Source organism: Rhinoderma darwinii, chromosome 9 (assembly GCF_050947455.1).
Source record: "Rhinoderma darwinii isolate aRhiDar2 chromosome 9, aRhiDar2.hap1, whole genome shotgun sequence".
NCBI classification, from domain to species: Eukaryota; Metazoa; Chordata; class Amphibia; order Anura; family Rhinodermatidae; genus Rhinoderma; species Rhinoderma darwinii.
This window is the reverse complement of record NC_134695.1, coordinates 45,812,666-45,834,859: the sequence shown is the minus strand read 5'-3', so window position 1 is coordinate 45,834,859 and position 22,194 is coordinate 45,812,666. Positions and strand designations below refer to the sequence as shown.

Here is a 22,194-nt window from a genome sequence, read left to right as displayed (position 1 = left end):
TTCCTCAAACATATTCTTATCCATTTACATCAGTGCACCCCCCCCCCCCCCACCCCTGCTGTCCTGGTCAGGTAGAGGATTCTCACTAACAGATGAGATGATTGCGAATCTGTGGACACTGATACAATCGATTTACCGATATTGATATCAACTTCTAGTTAAAAGATAGAAAATAGATTCTTCAATGCTCCGCAAGGGGTCAAATTATGCAAATCAATTTGTAAACTGTACAACCTGGTGAAATGATCTGCTCATCATAACTATATTTTGGGGAAATAATATTACAAGTAGTGCTCCACTCACAACTTTCGTTTTTGGTGGAACAAAAAAACCAATCTTCTAGGGTAAAGATTATATACACATGACTAGTAAACTGGAATTCAATATTGGCACTAGAGATACAGGCAGATACAGATCTAGGACCAAACGGCTGACACTTTACTCGCCTCATCTATACGATACCCGGTCTGTATGGTAATTATGATATAGGCCTATTATATGTATTGACTGAACGCTCTCTGGGATGAATGGAAATGTGGCAGGAACCTCACCTTTTCTACTTTAGCAAATTTATTATTGTGCCTTTTGAAAAGGTTTATCTGCGAATGGAAAGACTGAAGCCGTGTACTGTGTTTAGACACACGATGCGAACAACGTACGTATAGACTCTGATATTTGTAGAACTTTCTTTTTCTTGCATCACTTGCAGTTTTCGTTCAGATCTCTATAGCTCCTATATATTAAACAGAATCTCTACTTCTCAATAACCCTGGTACTCCATACAACAAATGAGTATTACAGCGTGGTATCATAATCCATATCCAGTGTGCGTTATGAGGTTTTCACACCATTAAAAAAGGTGACAGTCGCTCTAGACACCGACATTCGAGTCCCTTATTTAAAATGCCACTTTACCTTAAACATTGGACCATGATCATTTGTGGATATATCTTTCTATAACTCAATAGAAATACCACTAGGAGAGAAGGTCCTAAACCAAACAGAGACAGGTTCTAGTCAGTGGTGTACATCTAAAAATATGGTTTTCACGAGGTCTCGGAGACATCAGCTTTGGTCACTTCCACCATAAGGCTGTTGGGGTCCATGGAGATCTCCGGCTGTTGGTGGTAGAGCGTGGCCTGCATGTCCACGTTAATACAGAAGAGTCCAGGCATCAATTGCCGTTGATAGTCCTCCCATTTTTGCATCACGTCCATTAAGGAGGCATTGCTCCTAATCCACCTGGGCAAAGACTCGCTGGCGCCAAAAACCAGTGGGACAGGAAGGCTCTGCGATCGCCTCAGTTCCAGATGGTAATATAGCCTGGAACAAAACGCAAATCATAAACTAGAGAAATTTCTGTAAAGAGACGGCATGTAGCACTCTTTATTTTGACTCTTAGGCCCTGTTCACACAGACTTTTTGTGCAGGCATAACATCTGACTCAGAATTTCTTCAGGAATTTTGATCTGCCTGCACATATATTTCTGCGGCATTTTGTTGACCCGCGGCGCTAAACAATGGCCGGGGGGGCCATTGAAGCTAACGCAATGACCGCGTGTGAAAAATGCTCAGAAACTAGCGCCGCGGGTTTTTTTCTGATGCCCATAGACTTCAATGGGAGGTTGAGGCGGAAACCTCAGCAAGAAAGGACATGCTGCTTTTTTTTTTCCACGAGCAGCCAAATTCCAAACGGAATTTTCAGGCAGATTTTCCGCCTGTAAAAAAACTCTGTGTGAACCCAGCTGTAGGCCTCATGCACACGACTGTAGCCATGTGCACGGCCGTGATTTTCAGGTCGGCTGGCAACAGAGTGTCACCAGTGAGCCGGCTGCAAATCGCGGGGCGTGCACATGGCCGCGTCCATTATTTCCTATGAGCCTGGACCACAGAACACGGCCGTAATAAGACATGCCCGTTCTTTCTAAGGTCCAGGCTCCTGGGCCATGCACGGACTGTGGAAACCACGGGCGTGTGCATAGCCCCATAGGAATAAATGGGGCTGCAATTCTCCCGTGGATTTTTGTTGTTTAAAAAAAAAAAAGGTAATATGGAATCTCTCTTTAATTTCAATATTTCCTTCAGCCATTATATTAGGACTTAATAGAAAAGAAATAAAAGTGTACCGAGCAGATATGTGACTCCCCAGCTTCTTCTTCGCTTTCCTGAGGACATAGTGACATACTTTCCGGGTCTGATCCTTTATCCATCGGATATCCTCTGGGACATCAGGAAGCCATTCCAGAAGCCTGCAACAGAGAGAAGCATAGTTCTAAAAGTTTACCGTTAATATGTAAATCGGGACATTATGTTTAACCCTTCGCCTATTTCATACCTGACGGTGAAGGACACTGCAGATTCCAATGGTAAAGTGTATGGTAGCATTAAGGCAGATGCCAGGCGTACAGGCAGCAGGTTGGATATGGATAGGTACACACTACGCTTCTCAGTACAGGCCTCTAGAAGAGCTGGCGAGGGAGGAGAGAGACGGTGAGTTATCGGAGACCAAAAAATGTATGTGTAATAGGAGGATGGGGGTGATATGATGACGTAGAACTACAAACATCAACCTCTTCCACTAGGAGAACAGCTGTGCATTCATATAGCAAACATCACTGAGGATTTCTTATGGTTGGCGCTTCTACATAGATTTCTAATTCTTACCCTGGTTTAGTCTCTGAGGAAGATGCTCAAATACATGTTCTTCTGCCTCCTCAGCTGCAGTACTTTCTGCCGCCTGCTCCTCTCTTTCACGGCTTTCTTCATTCTGGTGGGCCGGTGGTGGCAGGGCCAAGTATCTCATAGGCCGCGGTCGGTTCAACAGCCCTACGGTGAGAAGGCATGGAATAAATTTTGTTGTACTACGGATTTAAAAAAAAAAAAAAAAAAAGTCTTTGCAGCGGCCTGCTGCACTATTCTTGCTGTCAAGTGCTGGAAACCCTGACAGTGAAAGCAAAAACACCAGTGGGCACTAGAGTCTAAAGGAATAGTATTGGATTCGAAAAACGTGGCTGCCCTATTCCAAAACCGCGCCACACCTGTCCATGGGTCGTGTCTTGTATTGCAGCTCAGCTCCATTGAAGTGAATGAAGCTGGGCTGTAATACAACACACAACCTGTAGACAGGTGTGGCGCTATTTTTGGGAGAGGGCAGACATGCTTTTCTAATCCTGGACAACCTGTTTAGGGCACATTCACACGTGGCAGAATTGCTGTTGAATTCCGGTGCCGACAGTCCGCAGTGGAGTTCTGCAGCAGCCGTTTTTTTCATTTCTTTCTATACATTTTTAGGAAAGTTAGTTCAGACGTTGCAGAAAATAACTGTGCGGAAATCAGGCTGCGGTGCAGAATTTTCACTCCGCAGCATGCTCATGACGTTGTGGAGAAGAAGCGGAATTTCACTGCGGATTTCAGCCTTTGCAATACAAAAACTGAAATCTGTGGCAAGTCCGCTGTGATATCTGCAACGTCTGAATTACCTGTCAAATATGCAAATGTTGGTGGAGATTCGTTGCGTAATTGCCCCAAATCTGCACCAACATTTGCAGCGGAACAATTCTGCCACGTCTGAATGTGCCCTTAAAGCAAAATAACTTCTTGTAGAAAACTCAGCTTGTGTGATAGTGTCCAGACATCCCAAACTTTTCAATTCGAACTAGCCTGGGGGTCCTGCCTCTGAGAATCAATGAAGGAGGGTCCACGTTGCCAGCGAAACAGCCCTGGACCCGGCTGAATAGTTGCCATTTGTTACCAGTTCTGAGTACAACAGGAACATGGATCGATCATGTCCTTTTTATTAGAACTTGTGAATACAAAAAAATATCGCTATATTTCATATATAGAATATGATGTATGTACAGAATAAACATATGTTGATGAATAATCCAGGAAACCTCATGTAGTAAATACATATATACATACCATTCTTCTTTAGGAAACGTAGAGCGTCCTTGTATCCCTGCTTGCACATCTCTTTCAAAACCTACGGAGAAAAAAATAATAGGTTAATATAGAAGCACCTCTGATGTGTGTACAAGAGCCTATAAAAATATACTCGATTACAAACTAAACTTAGATTTTTGTCCCCTTTATAAGGCCTCAGTCACACAAACGTGTCAGCTTTGCATCTGCAAAATTCTGGCTGTTTTTCATGAATATGACTGTGTTGGGCGACTGTGATTTCCGTGTGTCAGCAGTTTTTCTCTTTCGTGTTTCTCTTCTGTAAGCACTTCCTGGGTTAACTTTTTATTCTCTGCATTTCTTTAGCAACTGATGCGTGAAAAACGGACAGCACGCGGATGTCGTTTGTGTTTTTCACGCATCCATAGACTTCAATGGGCGAGTCTGTTCCGCAAAAACGGACCAGAATAGGACATGCAGTGAGGTTCGTGCAACGGGAAAAAAAAAAACATGGCTGTGTGAATAGCCCCAATGAATCACATGGGTCAGTGTGCTGTCCGTTATTTAAACGGACAGCACACAGACGTGAAATACATTTGTGTGAATAACGCCTAATTCCCATCTGCGTTTGACGCTCTGTTAGGGCCTCCACCACAGATCCGATTAAGAATACTGTAAATACTGCGCTATTGTTTCTGGTAAAACCACCCCAACAGAAACCATTAAAGTCAATGGGTTCAGTAAACCGCCACTGGTGTCCATCGTGCATTGGAACCCGCGCATACGTTTTTTCCCTTGTTCTGCTTTTCTGACGGAGCAGAGCAATGGAATGTCGAACGCAACGAACGCTCGTCTGCCCGATAATCGTCCTTTGTAAAACCCCATTAAGACGTGCATGGGAACGTTTTTTTTGCCAATTGTGTGTAGCGGTTCCTCCTTATCTACTAATGTTTACCAAACAACTCACATGCCTCCTAATAACTAGGGCAGCGCCAACACCGCCTTTAGTATAGGTAATACATGGCATACTATACAATGTCAGTTTTAACAAATCATTCTTGGTCTTTTCCACTGCTTCTTGAAGGGTTTACTCGCCATCATTACCTAAATACACCTGGATTAAAAAGGTAAAATTCCAGTTTGAAAGGAAACAGTTTGGACTATAAAGCCACTGAGGACACCAATAAGAAAAGTCTGGACAGCCAGCCGCGCCACGGACGAGCTTACAAAAGACAACGTGTGCTTTCAATGTAATCTTTGCCTGGCTGTCACTCTGGGAGAAGCAGTTCTAGTGCTATATAGATGTGTAACTATGGGGGCGCGCGGCAGACAATAGAAACGGTACGTTAACGTAAGAGTTTACTGGAGAAAAAAAAGATTAACCCTATAAAGCTCCTTTATTGTTTCACCGTGCAATAACTGTTCTACGGAGTAATGTTTACATGTAACATAAGAGAGATTGTATTCTTCTAATAATCCAGTGGGGGGCGCTCTTCAGAAAACATCTGTGCATATTGGGATATATTCTCTAATACGGTCAGGCAGCATACCAGTATTTAATTATAATGTAGCGTGCGCTATTTCCCAAGACAGCGATGTCAGGCAAGCTATATGTTTCTGCATAAAAAAATAATAATTATTTCTACCTATTTTCTTAGTTGCAATTTACAGAAGTTATCCATGATTATTATATTATATACGCCATAACACGTCCCTGCAAAAGTATAAAGAAATCTACAAAACTATGTACAGCATAAGGCCCGTTCTCCCGTACAAAGTATGGGAGCACGGGCCGTAAAAAAAAAAAGCAAAAGTTAGGACATGTTCTTTTATCCGTAGCGATACGGCAAGGTGTCCACGGCCAATAGAACTGAGTGGGTCCGTAGTTGCGGACCGTATTACGAAGAATTTTTACGGTCGTGTGCATGGGGCCTAAGAAGATCAGAAAGTGTAAAAAGAAATCATAGTTATACATTTTTTACCACTAGGTGGCAGCAAAGCACAGCAGAATCTCAGCAAAAAGTATTGTCCGAGTATTGCAATAATAAAGTTTCTATTTCCAGGATTACAAGTCTTGACGGTCTATAAGAGCCGCATTTTCAAGCATGTGGGTTATATTATCCTAAGCAAACCTTTTATCTAAATTCCAGATCTATTGAAAACCCCCGACATAGTATAAAAAAAATGTTTTTCTTGACATTGCCACATATCATGCATAAATCCCGTCCATTCCAACTTTGTTACATGCACAAATGATACTACATGGTAATAAACCTATAATTGTCCCGTCTGACACATGATAATGGATGGTCATCAGTACCTGAGGCTCTGGAGGGAACAGGGCTTTGGACAGTCGGTACAAGTTACTGAGGTTGAACTGGATGCTGGTGTTTGTGACCCGGAGCTCATGGATGTTGGTGCAAATATCACGGGGACAGATGTCACTCTCGCCTGAAAAGGGGGAGACTGTGATGGTGTTCTTCAGCTCATACTGGGGGAGGTTATCAGAAATTCCACCATCTACATATCTCTGAAACAAGAAGGAAATGAGTTGGTGAGATATGAATAGATCTAAAAACTTACAGCCATGATAACAGAAGCGAGCAACGCTTTATACTAAACTCTATACCGTCACGTGGCATCCCCCGCTATAGTCAACCTTTCACAATCCACAAGGTCACTGACCAACGACAGATGTAAAGTAAATACGTGCTAGCAGGGATTTGTACAAGTCAATTCAGTAAAAGTTAGCAGAGTTGTCAACACCAAAGTTACAGCAAGAATGAACTTAGTGCAGGACGCCACAACCTGCTCATATTCACTTTCAAAAACCCTCATCTGTGCCGACAGGGCATCCCGCTCCATCTGCGGCCTAAACCTTTATTCCTTGGCTTCCCAATTGATTATTTTCTATCCTCAAACTCCTCACATGAGCCCGTTCTTTAGTCACATAACTGGATAGGAATCAGACACTTAGAGGACCACTACACTCATCATTTGTAACGTACGTATCCTCTAGTTGCATGGCCACACACGTTGAAAAGCTGCCAACCCAACACTCGCCATTTCACCCAGCCATTGCCTGCTCTATTTATTACAATGGTGAGAGGGGACTAGGCTGGCAAGCTGCTCTGGCAGCGGCTTGTTTCCTGTGGGAATAATAGAACAGGGCATGTTGAAATTTAACATGTCCGATTCACCCCCCGCCCCCTACAGCTGCTGTTTGGGGACAGTCAGACGAGACTAGATCACCAGCCCTCCTGCCAAAATAGTGTTTGGCCATTTTTATATAGACAGGAAATCCTCAAGATAGGTTCCAACATTGATTTACAGTTATATTCCAGGACAAATGGGTCCAATAAACACAGGTCTACAACTGTTACATTGAGATTTTCAACAATTGGTAAAAATTATTTTTTAAATAAGTTCTTGAAGGTTCTTATACAGCGCTGGAAGCAAAATAAGCCCTATAATTCTGGGGACTGGATGTGGGAGGGGTGTATGGATTTGGTTTATTCATATGGACAGAATATTTATATATATTTCTATGTAAGTATTCCATTACCCTGCCCATATATGAAGTCTAAGTAGACAAACACCCCCCCCCCCCCAATGCGGTCCTGGAGGATAACAATTCTGTCCATGGTCATGTGATGGACACACGGGTGCTGCGAGGGTTAGAAGACTCCGCTCTGATAGACACACTTGTGTGTCCATGGACTGAATTTTATCCACTGGAAGTAAACAATGAATATTCCTACTGAATGACAACAAGCAGAGATCTTGAAAATGGTTAGGAATTAATACAGAGAGTATATTGGAAAATTGTATAACTTTTAATTATATAAAAAAATAACAGTAATTTTCTGAAACCGGACAACCCCTTTAAGAGCTCAGGGACAGAATTTAAGTATATATTAATAAACACAGAAAAAGCCCGCAGAGAACCCCATAAAAAGCTTAGGGGCAGTCATTACAGACTGAACCCGGATAGAGATCTCTACTCTGATAAATGTCTGGTCATTTGTCCTGGAGATATTTAAAGATTACCATTCACCTGCACAACAGAAGCGGTTCCGTGGCGGTGGCAAGAGTATCGTCAGCAGCGGCATCGGAGCACACGCTCTCACTCTTCAGCTCTCAGCAAACAAGGACGACAAGACTGTGTGATCTCGCACAGATCAGACGCGGTTGCAGACGATACACCCGCTGCCACGGAATTCATTCTTCTTCTCTTCCTCTGTTCCGTGGTGGCAGCGGAGCTGTGCGTGCGCGCTCCCCTCTCTATCTCTTGTCAGACAGTGAAGGAAAAAGACTGATCTCGCGAGAGAGATCACACAGCAAAAGCCGCTGTGACACGAACCGTAGCTGAACTGGACAGTGTCACAGCGACAAGTAACACGCCCCATTGACAGTTCAAGGGGTTATTTACATATTGGGCGCCAAATATAACGGCACTGATATCTAAATAACAGAGGATAGGAAAAAAATTAAAGTGAGGGTATGTTCACACGCAAACTCAAAAACTTCTGAAATTACTGGGCTGTTTTCAAGGGAAAACAGCTCCTGATTTTCAGACATTTTTAAGCCACTCGCGATTTTTGCGCTGTTTTTTTAGCTGTTTTCCATAGAGTTAATGATAAACAGCTCCAAAAACGTCCCAAGAAGTAACCTGCACGTTTTTCAAAACGGCCCGTCGGAACAGAACGCCGTTTTTTTAAATCAATGGGCAGATGCTTGGAGTCGTTCCGCTTCCGATTTTCCGGCCGTTTTTCAGGCGTTTACGGCCTGAAAAACGGCAGAAAATGGGTCGTGTGAACATACCCTGAGACCGGGTTTGTGCAGCCCTGCCTATTACATGCAGCACATGTATGGGCAGGTGAAAGGTTCTCTCATTTTAAGAAGCCTTAACCAACAGAAAGCCAACGTGTAGGTATTCAGTCCGAAAGGCCAAGCGCTCGTCTCATGTATGGCAGATGTTGATTTGTAAAGAAGTTCATCTCCTTTTCATGTGGAAATAATTAAAAATGACAGTAATAATGTCTGAAGCTCAGTGATGAAGAGATAACAGGTCATTCTGCATTTCATCAGCGTTGCACAGAACCATAAAAGACAAGGTGCAATGACTGAGCCGGCACATTCACAAGGATTACACAACGGCTCATGATTATTACTTATATTGGAAGCAGAATTTACTTTTAACCACGTCATTGCCCGCCTGTTATACCATATTGACATTTTGCTATGTGTATAGAGAAAGACAGTCTGCAATGTTCTACTAATAGCAGTGCTTGGAAAGTCAGCCTGTACCCTGCATCTATTTACCAATGTAATGTGTTTTGCCAAAGGCACTGCCCGTTTAATGAATAGTGGCGGACTTCTTTCACGGTCACTAAACCCGCATTGGTTGGTCTTGGCCTCCTTTAATGATATTCTGCCATTTTTGTCAGCCTGACCACAAGGACTTCTACTTCTGGCTCAGAACAAAACGAGGAATTTACTGCTTATGTCGCTTAAAAGGGGTTGTCTGGGACTGGCTGTGATAAAACAAAATAAGGATTACACGCCTGGTTAATCCCCCGCCACTCCAGCGCCGCCGCTCCTGTGAGGACGGTGATTGGATGGAGCGGTCATGTGCGAGTCGTCCCCTGCCACTTCATGCGGCGCTGAAGTGGCAGGGGATTTATCAGGTGAGTTATACTTATTTTATTTATCCCATCCCCTGCTCTTAGTGAGTCTTTTAAATGTCCCGGACAACCCCTTCAAGCGTGTCCTTATGAAGACACAGCATTGTCTATACTCACCACTCCTTGCAGACATGGAGGTATAAGTCCGCAGTATACAGGTATAAACGTACTGCACACGCAGGCCTGAAAGACAGAGCGGAATCAGGTTAATTACGTCAACATACCTGAGAATATCAAACAATATAATGGAAGGCTTCTTATCGATAAGTGTTATTATAAAGCGATAGCTTTTCATGTATTCATTTTATACAGATTGTGAAAAATTTTTTTTAGAAATAAATAAATATATATATATACTATAGTTCTCATGGAGCTACGGACATTGGTAACCGACTTTGCGCTTACGCTCTTCAGTTAGGTTACTAGACGTCAATAAATGGATTATATTAATAGGCACAATTTCTCTATTCACAGTGTGGAAGTATTTAAATAGAGGAATATATTCTAATAAATTCTAAACATAAAGGGTATGACAGAAACAACTTTCAGGTAGTATTTACGGTGGTAATCAGCTGATCGCTGCAGGTCTGGCTCTTGGCATCCCTGGCAAACAGTTGATTTTTGCTGGGGAAACCCGTGGCCAGTCATATCTTTCCCCTGCACGGAAATGTAGTATTACATGGCGGCCATTCAGATAAATAGCCATCCATGTAATGCATGGACCGCTCAGGTCTGCCCGAGTGGAGCCCCATGGGACGTCCATATGCCTTAACAAGGAATACGGACAGGGGTTGTCTTCATGCAACAACCCTATTATTTGGGGTCCTGCAGAGATCCAAAGGGTCTGGATAGCTCCCTGCACCTTAATCAACTGCACGTAGTAAAGAACTGTCCTGTCCTTTGTAGGAATGTCGCTGAACTTGCTAATAAAGTATTGGTTATATTCATCTGCTTGCAAGAAGGACAAAGCAGATCATACACCACTAAATACAGTGAGATCAGGGCCGCACCGTCCATTATGCGAGATGAGCATCTCGCCTCAGGCCACCCCCACTATAATTGTACATGCGTCTATAGGACGCGGATACAATTACATGCATAAGCGCTGAATGGCAGGGCACGTTCCGTGCCCTGTCATTCAGCACTTTTTAATGACGCAAGTAGCGCGATGACATAATCTGAGGTCATCGCGCCGCTTGCGTCATTGAAAGGTGCTGATTGGCAGGGCAGAATACCTTGCCCAGCCTTTCAACGGAGCAAATGATGTCATCGCGCCGCTTGCGTCGTTCAGCCCCAGCAGACCTGCATTGCAAGAGGACGGGGCGGGAACGGGATCAGGTGACTATGGTTTTGTTTTTTTCTGTTAAAAGTATGTGCTGAACTATCTACAGGGGGCAGTGTGTGTGTGGCACAGTGTATGGTGCGATTATAATCAGGGACACAGTGTATGGTGCTATTATATTTAGGGGCGTAGTGTGTGGCACCATGAGAAGTTTATTGCCGTTTTTAGGTGCAGAAATGTTTGAAAAGTGAGAAGCTGAAAACATCGGAGCGGCAAACTGCAGAAATGGACTGTGGCTAGGAGAAGTCATCATAGAATTCTGGACCGGATGGAGAAGAGAAAAACAAACAACTAGAATCTGTCACTTAATGTAAAGGTTTATTCTTCCTCTAATCAGTGCTGTAGTAACTGTATAACCTGTAGCGAGATGATGGATGGTCCGATTTTTTTTTTTTTTTTGTGAAATCACAACTCCCAGCATATCCTTACCATTGTTCTGGCCATTCTGGGAGCTGTAGTTTTACTCCGTACAAACGTATACGACAGGGGTTGCACTAAATTGAGAAGTATATGTGCTTGTGCCGTACATACGTACTGAGCTTTGTTCTGGTGCCGTACATATGTACTGAGCTTGGTTCTGGTGCCGTACATATGTACGGAGCTTTGTTCTGGTGCCGCACATACGTACAGAGTTTTGTTCTGGTGCCGTACATACGTTCAGAGCTTGGTTCTGGTGCCGTACATACGTTCTGGTGCTGTAAATACGTACTGAGCTTTGTTCTGGTGCTGTATATATGTACTGAGCTTTGTTCTGGTGCTGTATATATGAACTGAGCTTTGTTCTGGTGCCGTACAAACGTTCTGGTGCTGTAAATACGTACTGAGCTCGGTTCTGGTGCTGTATACATGCACAGAGCTTGGTTCTGGTGCTGTATATATGTACTGAGCTTTGTTCTGGTGCTGTATATATGTATTGAGCTTTGTTCTGGTGTTGTATATATGTCAGAGCATGGTTCTAGTGCTGTATTTATGCACTGAGATTGGTTCTGGCGATGTATATATGTCAGTGCTATGTTCTGGAGCTGTAATTATATAGGATATATTTATAATAACTAAATTGCAGGGCAGATGGAATTGTTTTAAATTCATTGTATATTTACTTTCTCGGATGCGCCATTGCCTTGTACTCCTTGGGCACGCACCGTGTAGCGAGGTGTACTCTGCATGGCTTCATCGCTGCACCACGCATGCCAGTGGAGCACAAGGCAACGGCGCATCTGCAAGAGTTGGAGGAGGCTGCTAGTGATGTAGAACAGCCAGGGGGATGTCAACCAAGACCTGGGGGGGGCGCCATTTCAATTTTCGCCTCAAGCAGCAGAAAAACTAGAATTGACTCCGACAGTGATAAGTGTGTGTTTCTGTAGGAATCAGGCAAACTATACAATCCTCTAAGATTAGGGATTGAAGACCGATTTTCAGTCTATGCCTGACATTATATTTACTGATAAAATATGACAAAGTATTCATTACCTGTATAAGCTCTTCCTTGGTGTTGAACTGCGTCAGCAGCACATTCTCCCCATCAGACACTCGTGTCAGGGATATCCCCAGCCTTCCAGTAGCATGCTCGTGTGCATCGTCCGGCAAGGTCTTGTACAGACAGTTCCGAATTATCTTCACAAGATTAAATGAAGGATGCAGCGGACCCAGGAACCGCTTTCTTGCCTCCTTAGAGACATCAATAATGTTTGCACCTGCCTCTCCTATAAAAAAATAGAGCAAAAAACATGTATAAATATAAAACAAAATTTAAAAAAAATAAATAAAAAAATAAATAATATATATATATATATAAAAATAAAAAAATAAAAGAAATAAGCAGCACTCACAAAGGCTTATAGTGAAAAAAGAGGGCGCTTTATTGACCCCAAAAGTATGTATATATATATATATATATATATATATATATAATTAGTATCAGATTCAGTAAAAAGCGAAGCATAATTTATATTGTAGTTTATCTGTGCCTATGGGCTTAACACGTTCTATTGTTTCATTAAGTTAATTGACGTAGTATTTCTTCCTCTTTTAAGTTGGCATGCCATATCTTGACTAGAGCTATTTTTGGGAAAGCGAGGGGACAACTATGAAGGCTGCCATTGCAGCTCCCACAGGGGTCGTCACCCAGATACCAAAATTTTAATTTGGCTTGAAGAATTGACAGAAGCTGACAACTCCAGATCTTATATTTACTGGTAAATGGGTTTTATTTTGACAGGAAAAATAAGAGCTTTTTGGTTCGAATAATAATTTCAGTCTTATGGTAAAAGTGAAAGGTTTAAAACATCGTAAATATTTCACATTGGTCTTGGCAAACATCAGAGAGGCTTTTGAATAAATATCACTTTCTGGAAATGCGAAAAAGTTCAGTCATTATGATAAAACTCAACCTCACTGCAGTCTCATGTTGTTGTCGGGAACTTTTGCCCAATTTTCCTACATTTTCTCTAGGGGAAGAATGTTCTATAACCGCCTGCTTCTCCACCAGCAATGTGTTCTTACCGAGGAAGTGGACCTTTTATACACTAGATTATTATCTCCATAGCCTTCAGATCCACCATCTGGTTCCAGAGTAGTAGGAGGTAGATCCAAATCCACTTTTTGGGGTTTCTTTTGTCATACACCGTACTAGTCAACAATGTAGACTTTATAACGTACAAACAACTCAAAAGCACTTACAAATATTCAATTTTTCCGACATTTATGGGATAGCCTTAAAACGGGGTACACAACCTTTCCTGGTACATGGGCCTCCTTGTCAGATTATTCCACTCCCAAGATCAACAAGAAAACTTAGAGATATCCTCATCTCTGACATTTATGCCCTATGGACAGTATGTTCTACTTTTGGGGGCATTTCGCAACTCCCATAAACTACAATGGGGAGCACAGCATGCATGTTTTGCCACGTCTTCACCTCATCTCATTCTCTCTAGAGTGTCGATCAGGGGATATGCCATAAATATCTCAGATTGGAACACCCATTCAAAAGGATCATGGTTGTGTACCATGTCCGATAGCCATAAGAGGCGGCCACCACATCCAGATGATGGCTGCACACCCACGTGGTCACCTCCGTTCATGTGTATGGCAGCCTGTTCTGCATATCAGTACATTTTGAGACTCACTTGCTAGACAGAGAATGTATTGATGAAACTGTCACATTATATAACAGGCCTGGACTTGTTCATAGGAGACTAGGCTGAAGGCCAGCAATGCCCCGTCCTCTGAGCAACTGTTGTAAATGTGACACCGCTCTCTGCAACGTGCACTGATCTCTCAACAATTATCACGTGGCTGATGTCCACGTCATGTGTATCCTGAGTGACGAGCCGTATCTTCTGGGTCACATATCTACACTATAACGTTCTTTGGGATCATGCGGTCTACCGCTAACACCACAACTTGCCACCGGCAAAAATTAAGTGGACATTTTTGCAGATTGTAATGCACAAATAAATAGGGGTAGAAAAGTTCTATAATTTCTCCCATCCCTTGGTTGAACTTGATGGACCGGTGTCTTTTTTCAACTGTACTAACTATGTAACTATGTGGAAGGAAACTCAGTGACTGTAGTTGGTGACCTTCTGTAGATCGCAGCTAAAAAATGACTAAGATGATAGTCCTATAGAGGGTGGAAGAGCAGAGAAGAAAATATGGGTGTACGCCTAACTCTGTGCATATCGAGCACTGCGAGAAAGCTTACTAAATCTCAATTGGCAGTGAACAGGTTACCAGGGTTATTAGCCATGAAGCAGTTAATAGCAATATGCCAAAGCAGGTTTTTAATCCAGCACCCTTTTCGCCCAGCTAGCTATGTGTTGTGCTAAAGAACTGGCTTTACTCCATGTGTGAACAAAGGGCAGGCAGCTTTCCAGTGTCAGCCCCTGTGACAGCTTATCATGTTGGCCATGGTGGTAAAGGAATCTGAATAGACTCTGGGATATTTAGGAAAAATCCCAAAGCTCCAGTGAGTAAATAACGCACACGGTGTACTCTTGTACAGGACAACAGCAATATGATCAGTGCATATAAATATCCAGCATTGCTGTACAGTACAACTTAAACGCTAATAAAAGCTTGACACGTTAAAAAACCCATAAAAACTTCACATTGCGCTCCCGTCTTGGTCGATTACTCACCAGCCAGAAAACGCTTGTCTCTAGATTACTGACCCTTATGGAAATAGATGTCTAGACCACAGCAAGGCTACAATGTTGCCTATCCTTAGGATCTCCCGGATCCCCATTGATCACCCTGTGAGCGCCGCGTCCCCTTCATTGTTTACACAACGGCAGCTGTGCCTCCTACTGCAGCTTTCCCCATTCCCCTTGTGGCCCCTTCATTGTGCTAATCAGCAGGTTCCCCCCACTGATTAAACATTACTTGCCTCTGCTAGATTAGGCCATCAATGCTTAAGTCCAAGAGAACCCTTTTAAAGGATATGTCTCTTTTAAAAGACTACTTTCCATATGCCCTAAGGTAAAAGACGGGGATAACCTGGGGGTTAAGACCTCCATCGATCACACATTGATAGGCAAAGTTCATCAGAGTCCACCACTCCTTTAGAACGGCCCCCCGCGCTGCATCATAGAAAGGAAGGTCCCGAACGAGGGACGGTCCCAAGCCTGTATAAAATCCCTGTGCCGAAATAGAGACCCACATGGGCTGACGAGCAATAGCTGAACACTTTAGAAACCCAATGATGAAATAGAACCCCAAAAAGTTAAACAAACTTCCTGTGCAATGAACAATATTATAACAAATATGATGATGTATATTCTGGGGTCAGCACTGTGTAATATGTTAACGCTATATCAATAATTGAAAGCTTCAAAAAAAGATCCCACATAAATAAATTCGATTTTATAGTAAGTCCGTTACCTAGAAGTAGACATTTCCGTAAAAGGAGGTACTAGGTTTGCAAAAATATAAAAACAAACAGTCAATAGGATGGAATAAAGTAGAAGGCAAAGATTGATACTGCAGTAAAGTGCAGCTGTACGTGAGGTAAAGGTCCTCATTATACGCAAATTCCTCTCTTCAATAAACATTTCTAGGAAAAACATTTCTAAGAAAAGTCTCGGAGTGTGCTGGCTGAGTGCCAGGAGCTGGCTATATATAGATATACACACACACACACACACACACACACACATGAGCGGGATCCCATAACCTTCACGAGTCAAGGCTTGGGTAATCTACGGATCTCCATTTGTTGTATAAGGGAACAATCACATCCTGGACAATTGGCTTTATTTTCTCTGACAGCTCTGGGGGATTTGATTTCCCGCTCCTCCGCCATTACCAGAATCAATCCTGCTTGTATAGGGAACGATTGGGGTAATAGAAATAGATGAGGTAACTGCTCATAATAGAATTCCCAAATATACAGAAAAGAGTTCCCCAAAGAAAATCATCACATAGGATGTACCAAGAAAGTGTGCCCTACATAGTTATAGGTCAGAAGTCTGTGAGCTGCTGAATACCAGTCGCACAGATTAACACGCGGTAGAATGAATCCATTATGAACGAGGACTTCATTTTTAGCCGATTGTACATTAAGCCCATAATCCAGATCGTCACATGCCGTCACTACAGAGGGAAAAGCCAGAGAAATTGTCCTATTTCTGAACTAGAGCAAGAAAACTATTATACAACATCCATCCTACATAAGACACCTCATGTATAATCATGTTAGCAAATTATTTGAAAGTCTGCGGACAAGACTTGACAATGCTACTGTAATGACGGGGTAGGGAGACAGACAGGTGAGCCCTAATCTGCCCGCCACTCAGTCCCTGCCTACTTGCACGACCCGTCCTAGGCGACGGAGTACAACTGGGCGACGGTCCCTACGCTTAATACGTGCACGACAGACAAACAGACAAGGGTACACAGAAGCTAAGGGAAATGGGGCAGTTGCCCACGGCAACACTGTGAGCAACAAGAGTAGTGAACGAGCCGAGTCAAACCAGGAGTGTACGAGGTACCAAACGCAGAGCAGGAGAGTAGTCAGTAAAGCCAGGGTCAAAATGAAGCAAGGTCATTAATAGCAGGAGCAGCAGAGCCGGGAAACAGGAAAGAATCACAGGCAAAGACAAGCAAGAAATTAATGTATAAATAGACAGAGGGCGGGTGCTAGAACCGTCTGGCCAGGCTGTGATAGGTTCTCCCACTCCTCAGCCTACCAGCCTGAGTGGTAGCAGATCGAGTCACCCTATCAGACCTAGGAGCAGATGCAGACCGAATACCCACGGGCGTCGACACAGAAGCTGTGTCTGGCAGATACTTTACAGCTACCTCTCACCCCCCACGCCCCATAAGTTCTCCGTTTTTATTAGTGGCTCGATGGGAAAGGTGCAACCGGACAAAACAAGTATTGTAAACAATCAAGACAAGCAAGGCAAATAGCTGAAAAAGTCGTGGAATTGTAGTATTATATGGTAGCGGGTGTCCGCCTTGGCTCATATAGGAGGGTCCCAAAAGGGAACCCCCTCCATGAAGTCCATGTGAAAAATGGTTGTCAAGAAAATACAATCCCCTTGCACACTATAATAAGGATCTGTGCGATACGGAACCCAAACACTTGCGTGCTTAAACCATTAGTGATAGTGTCCATGATAGATAAAATGCATTACTAGGACTTTAGTAAATATTAAAAAAAACAACCAAAAAAAAACCAACCACAAGTTAGAGGCCAGAATTTGGGCTTTGTCCTGTCTTGCTAGGATATATTCTCGGTAGTTGATAAAAACAAATAGTTCGGCATGTTCTTTAACTGGATATTTGGCATCACAAGATATCATATCTAAGAGGAGATAGCAGAAATATGACCAAGAGCCTCTGCTTTTGACAGATAAACAACACATTTTTGAGGTATGCCTGTTATTTATTAACCTTCTCCCTACCGCCTACCTCAGGAATTTGGAAGAGGGATGCAAATACAACCAATGTGATCATGACATCGATGTATGAAAATTGTACACATAATAAATGAACTGTGTCCAGTATAGAAAGAAAAGTACTTTAGAATTAGAAATACAGTGTGTCCTATAGAACAATCAAATCCTTGTAACCAGTGTGTGTGTATATATATATATATATTACACACACACACACACACTTCTAAAAATGATCAATGAGATTCCAGTTCGGACAGGTAGTGATTAAAATGATGGGATCCCGGACCATTAGGGGAGACCCACATAGTATTACAATCATCACTGTGGTCTATTTAAGTATCATTTTTGGTGCAAAGTCTTTCCCGCCATTTTGATGGTAAAGATTTTTGGCACTAGTGATGGCTGCTATTGGATCCTGTGTCATGGCATCCAAAGGGAGGAATTTAGATGTCCAGTAACGGGCCTGGGATTGAGAGATAGATGTGTTTAAGTGATCATATTTAGGTTTATATGTCGAAATGTTCAACAGTTTGTGTCAGACTCCCTATTGTAGGTTAGGAAGGCATTGTTTGTTCTACATGTATATTAAAGGGGTTGTCCCAGAATCCCCCCCCCAAAAAAAAAAGAGGATTCCCCTATCCACAGGACAGGTGTTTTTTTTTTTTTGGGGGGGGGGGGGGGATTAACAACTGGGGGTCCCCACCAATCAGGTGAACAAAAACCCTGTTCCTCCTCCCTGCTTTACCGCAGTAGGGAGGACATTAAATGGTGCAGTGGTGAAGCATGCGCGCTGCTGCTCCATTCAGTCTGCAGGTATAACGGAAATCACCAAGTACAGCACTCTGCTGTTTCCATAATTCTCATAGACATTGAATGGAGTGTCGGGCGCATGCTCAATACAAGCTTCTCCTCATTGTGGGGGGTTGACGTGAGGAGGATCTATTGATTTAGGACTCTCGTTCTTGGGTGTCACTGCTGGGACTGTCACCATCAGAAAATTCTCTACTATTCAGTGGATAGGTGATATGTTGGATTCTGGTACAACCTCTTTAAATTTTGTATTAAAAAAAAAACAAAAAAAAACAAAAAAAAACACAACTTTAGGATTAGTTTTTATTAAACATTTTTTTTTACTTTTTGAGATACAGCTGCTTTGCATTTTGCATACAGAGCAGCTGTATCTTACGCTGAATCCTGTACCCATCAAAAAGGTGTACTTAGCCCTTAAATGCATGTCACTAGACAGCCTGTATTATCTGACCTATTCGCACAAGTGGCCACAAAAGAGCAGGCAGCAGGTTGCTGACAGATTTGAACAGCTATTGAGGAGAATTTGGCCCGCTAAAGACGAACCAACACTAGAAGTCAGATGTAGTCAGGGGTCTCCCTATTTTCTGCATGTAATGGTCAGCCCACAATTAAGCAGTCAGTCTGAGATAACCCTGTGTTGTAGAATATACCACTATGCACAAATAATAGAGGGGTTCTGACTACAGAACAGACTCTGTTCCTGCAATGGAGTACATTGATTACAAAAGTCTTCTTACGTTGCTCTTTATGTTTAAACCCTGTATTGTAAAAGTTTACAGCCAGCACATTCACCTAGACCTTGGTTCCCATGCTTGGTGGAATTATCCTATGATACATTACTGAATGGAATAGAACCCACTCGATGCCGGATGAAAACAAATAAAGAGTGAGTAGCATCTTAGAGGACAGAGATTTAATTCACCTTTATGTATTACCTGGATTTATAATCAATTAAATGGGAATATGCAAAGAAATTGCTGCCCTCTGGAACAACAGGGGTTACACTGTTTTTCTTTTGCTGTCCCGTCAATGGCGTAAACCGTGCACGCTCTAAACACTGTTCTAGACAGAGGTGACAGGAGCATTCACGTGTTCATGAACGCATGTGATACCCTCTGCCAATAATACCACAGGGTCACAATGCAATTATCAGCCGCTGTTATGGATGCAGGCAAAACAGGAACGGGGGGCGGGGGGCGGGATAGGCCAACAAATCACCTCTCTCATTAAAGAGACTTTTGTGTTTTAGTTTTACAACGCTCTGGGTTCAACTTGTACACTTGGTTTTCCCTTGTACTATTTAGAAGAAAAAAAAAAAAAAAAGGAACGGATCCCAGAGAGGTGAAAGATAAAATGTCCCGAAGAAAACATGTAATCGCTCTTAAAGAGGTAAAATACTTCATTTAAAGAGGACCGGTCACCTCTCCTGACATGTCTATTTTACTAAATACTTGTATTTTCCATGAAACAACAATTCTGGGATATCTTTTCTTGGAACTCTGTTTTGCCAATCCTCTATTATTCCTCCTAGAAATTTTTGAATATATCGACAACTGGGTGTCATTCTCCTTGTCAAAGGGGCGTGTCCCTACACAGTCTCACTTGGTCGGCGCGAATTGGACATTGGCAATCTGTGTTCGCCCATCACCACAACTAGATGTCAATTTATTCATACATTTCTAGGAGGAATATAAGAGGAACAGCTAAACTTAGAGTTCTAAGAAAAGATGCTCCAGAATGGTTATTTCATGGGGAATATAGTTATTTACTAAAACAGACACGTCAGGAGAGGTGACGGGTCTTCTTTAAGGTGGTCAACCCCCGACACAACACATGCTAGGAGAAAACCACTAAAGACTTCTATTAGGCTGGGTTCACACGACCATGTTACGTCCGTAATGTACGAATTGTATTTCGGCCGGAAGACCCGGACCGAACACACTGCAGGGAGCCGGGCTCCTAGCATCATAGTGATGTACGACGCTAGGAGCCCCTGCCTCTGCGTGGAACTACTGTCCCGTACTGTAATCATGATTACAGTACGGGACAGTAGTTCCACGCAGAGGCAGGGACACCTAGCATCATACATAACTATGATGCTAGGAGCCCGGCTCCCTGCACTGTGTTCGGTCCGGGTCTTCCGGCCGAAATACGTTCCGTACATTACGGACGCAACATGGTCGTGTGAACCCAGCCTTACAGTGTTCACAGGGACGGCCACACAACTTTCCACAGATCCTGACATGAATCTGTATTTTATCCCATGCCTCAATGCCATTCCAATGTCTCGGTAACAAACCAAGTGCCCTCACCAATATCAGTTACTTCATTCATTGAAATGTTCCTCTGGGCAAATTTGTACTCGGTGTTCCAAGAACTGTACCTTGTGAAAGTACATTTGAACGTTGACTTCCTGGCAGATAAGACTCATGTCCTTGAATGGGACACTATTTTAGTATAAGTTCACCACAGCAGATTGTGCTTCATAAAATAGCGATAGGGTGTCGCATTGGGCCACATTCAAGGTGGAGGCATCTGATTGACGTAAGACTTAATTGGCACAAGTGTACTCAGCCGGGCAGAAGACTGGGCGAGTCAGAGCGGAGGAATGACTGAAGAGCACTTGTTCATGGGGGAAAATCATGAGTAGTACATGGCAAACACTCAAGAGAATGATGTAGTGCGGTCATTACGTGTGTCCTATCTACACCCCTACTGATGTGCGGCTTTATAGAGCGGACGTGCCCTATAAACTATTAGCATGCAGGTGTTTTATTTTTTACACAGTTCAATGCATATTTTTTGGTCGGGAAACTAACTTATCTGGAAAATCTGCTAACCTTTTTTTGACAAATAAAGCGTCAAAAATGGTTAAGCCGCACGGCGCTGTTTTTTCCGCCTCCAATTGATTTCAATGGGAGGTTTAAGACTGGAACATGCCCTAAGATAGAGCAAGACGTTTTTTCAATAAACGAGCAGAAAGTTAGTCCATGAAATCAAAGGGAGGCAGAAAACAAGTAAAAAAAAAAATCAGCGTTTAAGAAAAATAAATGAAGAGTTTAAAAAAAAAAGTGTGAGTCCCGGCAGTTGGACCCCACCAATCACACAGTGAGGGCATATGTTAGCGATAAGCCATTCATTTATGGGATAGGAAGATTGGTTAATGGACTTTATTAGTAGCACTTTAGCTAAGGCCTGATTTACACGAGCGTGTGCGTTTTGCGCACGCAAAAAACGCAGCGTTTTGCGTTTTAACGGCTGTGTGTGTCATCAGTGTATGATGCACGGCTGCGTGATTTTCGCGCAGCCGCCATCATTATGACACTCCGTTTGGATGTTTGTAAACAGAAAAGCACGTGGTGCTTTTCTGTTTACATTCAGAGTTTGACAGCTGGTGCGCGAATCACGCAGTTCGCACGGAAGTGCTTCCGTGCGGCATGCGTGGTTTTCACGCACCCATTGACTTCATAAATATAGAACATGTCGTGAGTTTTACGCAGCGCACTCACTCTGCGCAAAACTCACGGACTGTCTGCACTGCCCCATAGAC

At 42.9% G+C, this 22,194-nt stretch overlaps 1 protein-coding gene across 1 annotated transcript in view; it reads right to left on the bottom strand.

The window, feature by feature from the left end:
* Positions 1 to 552: 552 nt before the first annotated feature.
* PNPLA2 (patatin like domain 2, triacylglycerol lipase) overlaps positions 553 to 22,194 on the bottom strand; it is a 34,852-nt gene continuing 13,210 nt past the window's right edge. Inside the window, exons 3-10 of the mRNA XM_075837599.1 lie at positions 12,400 to 12,632; positions 9,705 to 9,770; positions 6,221 to 6,430; positions 3,922 to 3,982; positions 2,665 to 2,826; positions 2,336 to 2,468; positions 2,127 to 2,249; positions 553 to 1,323 (exon numbers count right to left, since the gene is read on the bottom strand). Of these exons, the coding sequence (XP_075693714.1) occupies positions 1,047 to 1,323; positions 2,127 to 2,249; positions 2,336 to 2,468; positions 2,665 to 2,826; positions 3,922 to 3,982; positions 6,221 to 6,430; positions 9,705 to 9,770; positions 12,400 to 12,632 (1,265 nt within the window). The 3' untranslated portion in view covers positions 553 to 1,046. The remainder of the gene's footprint in view (positions 1,324 to 2,126; positions 2,250 to 2,335; positions 2,469 to 2,664; positions 2,827 to 3,921; positions 3,983 to 6,220; positions 6,431 to 9,704; positions 9,771 to 12,399; positions 12,633 to 22,194) is intronic.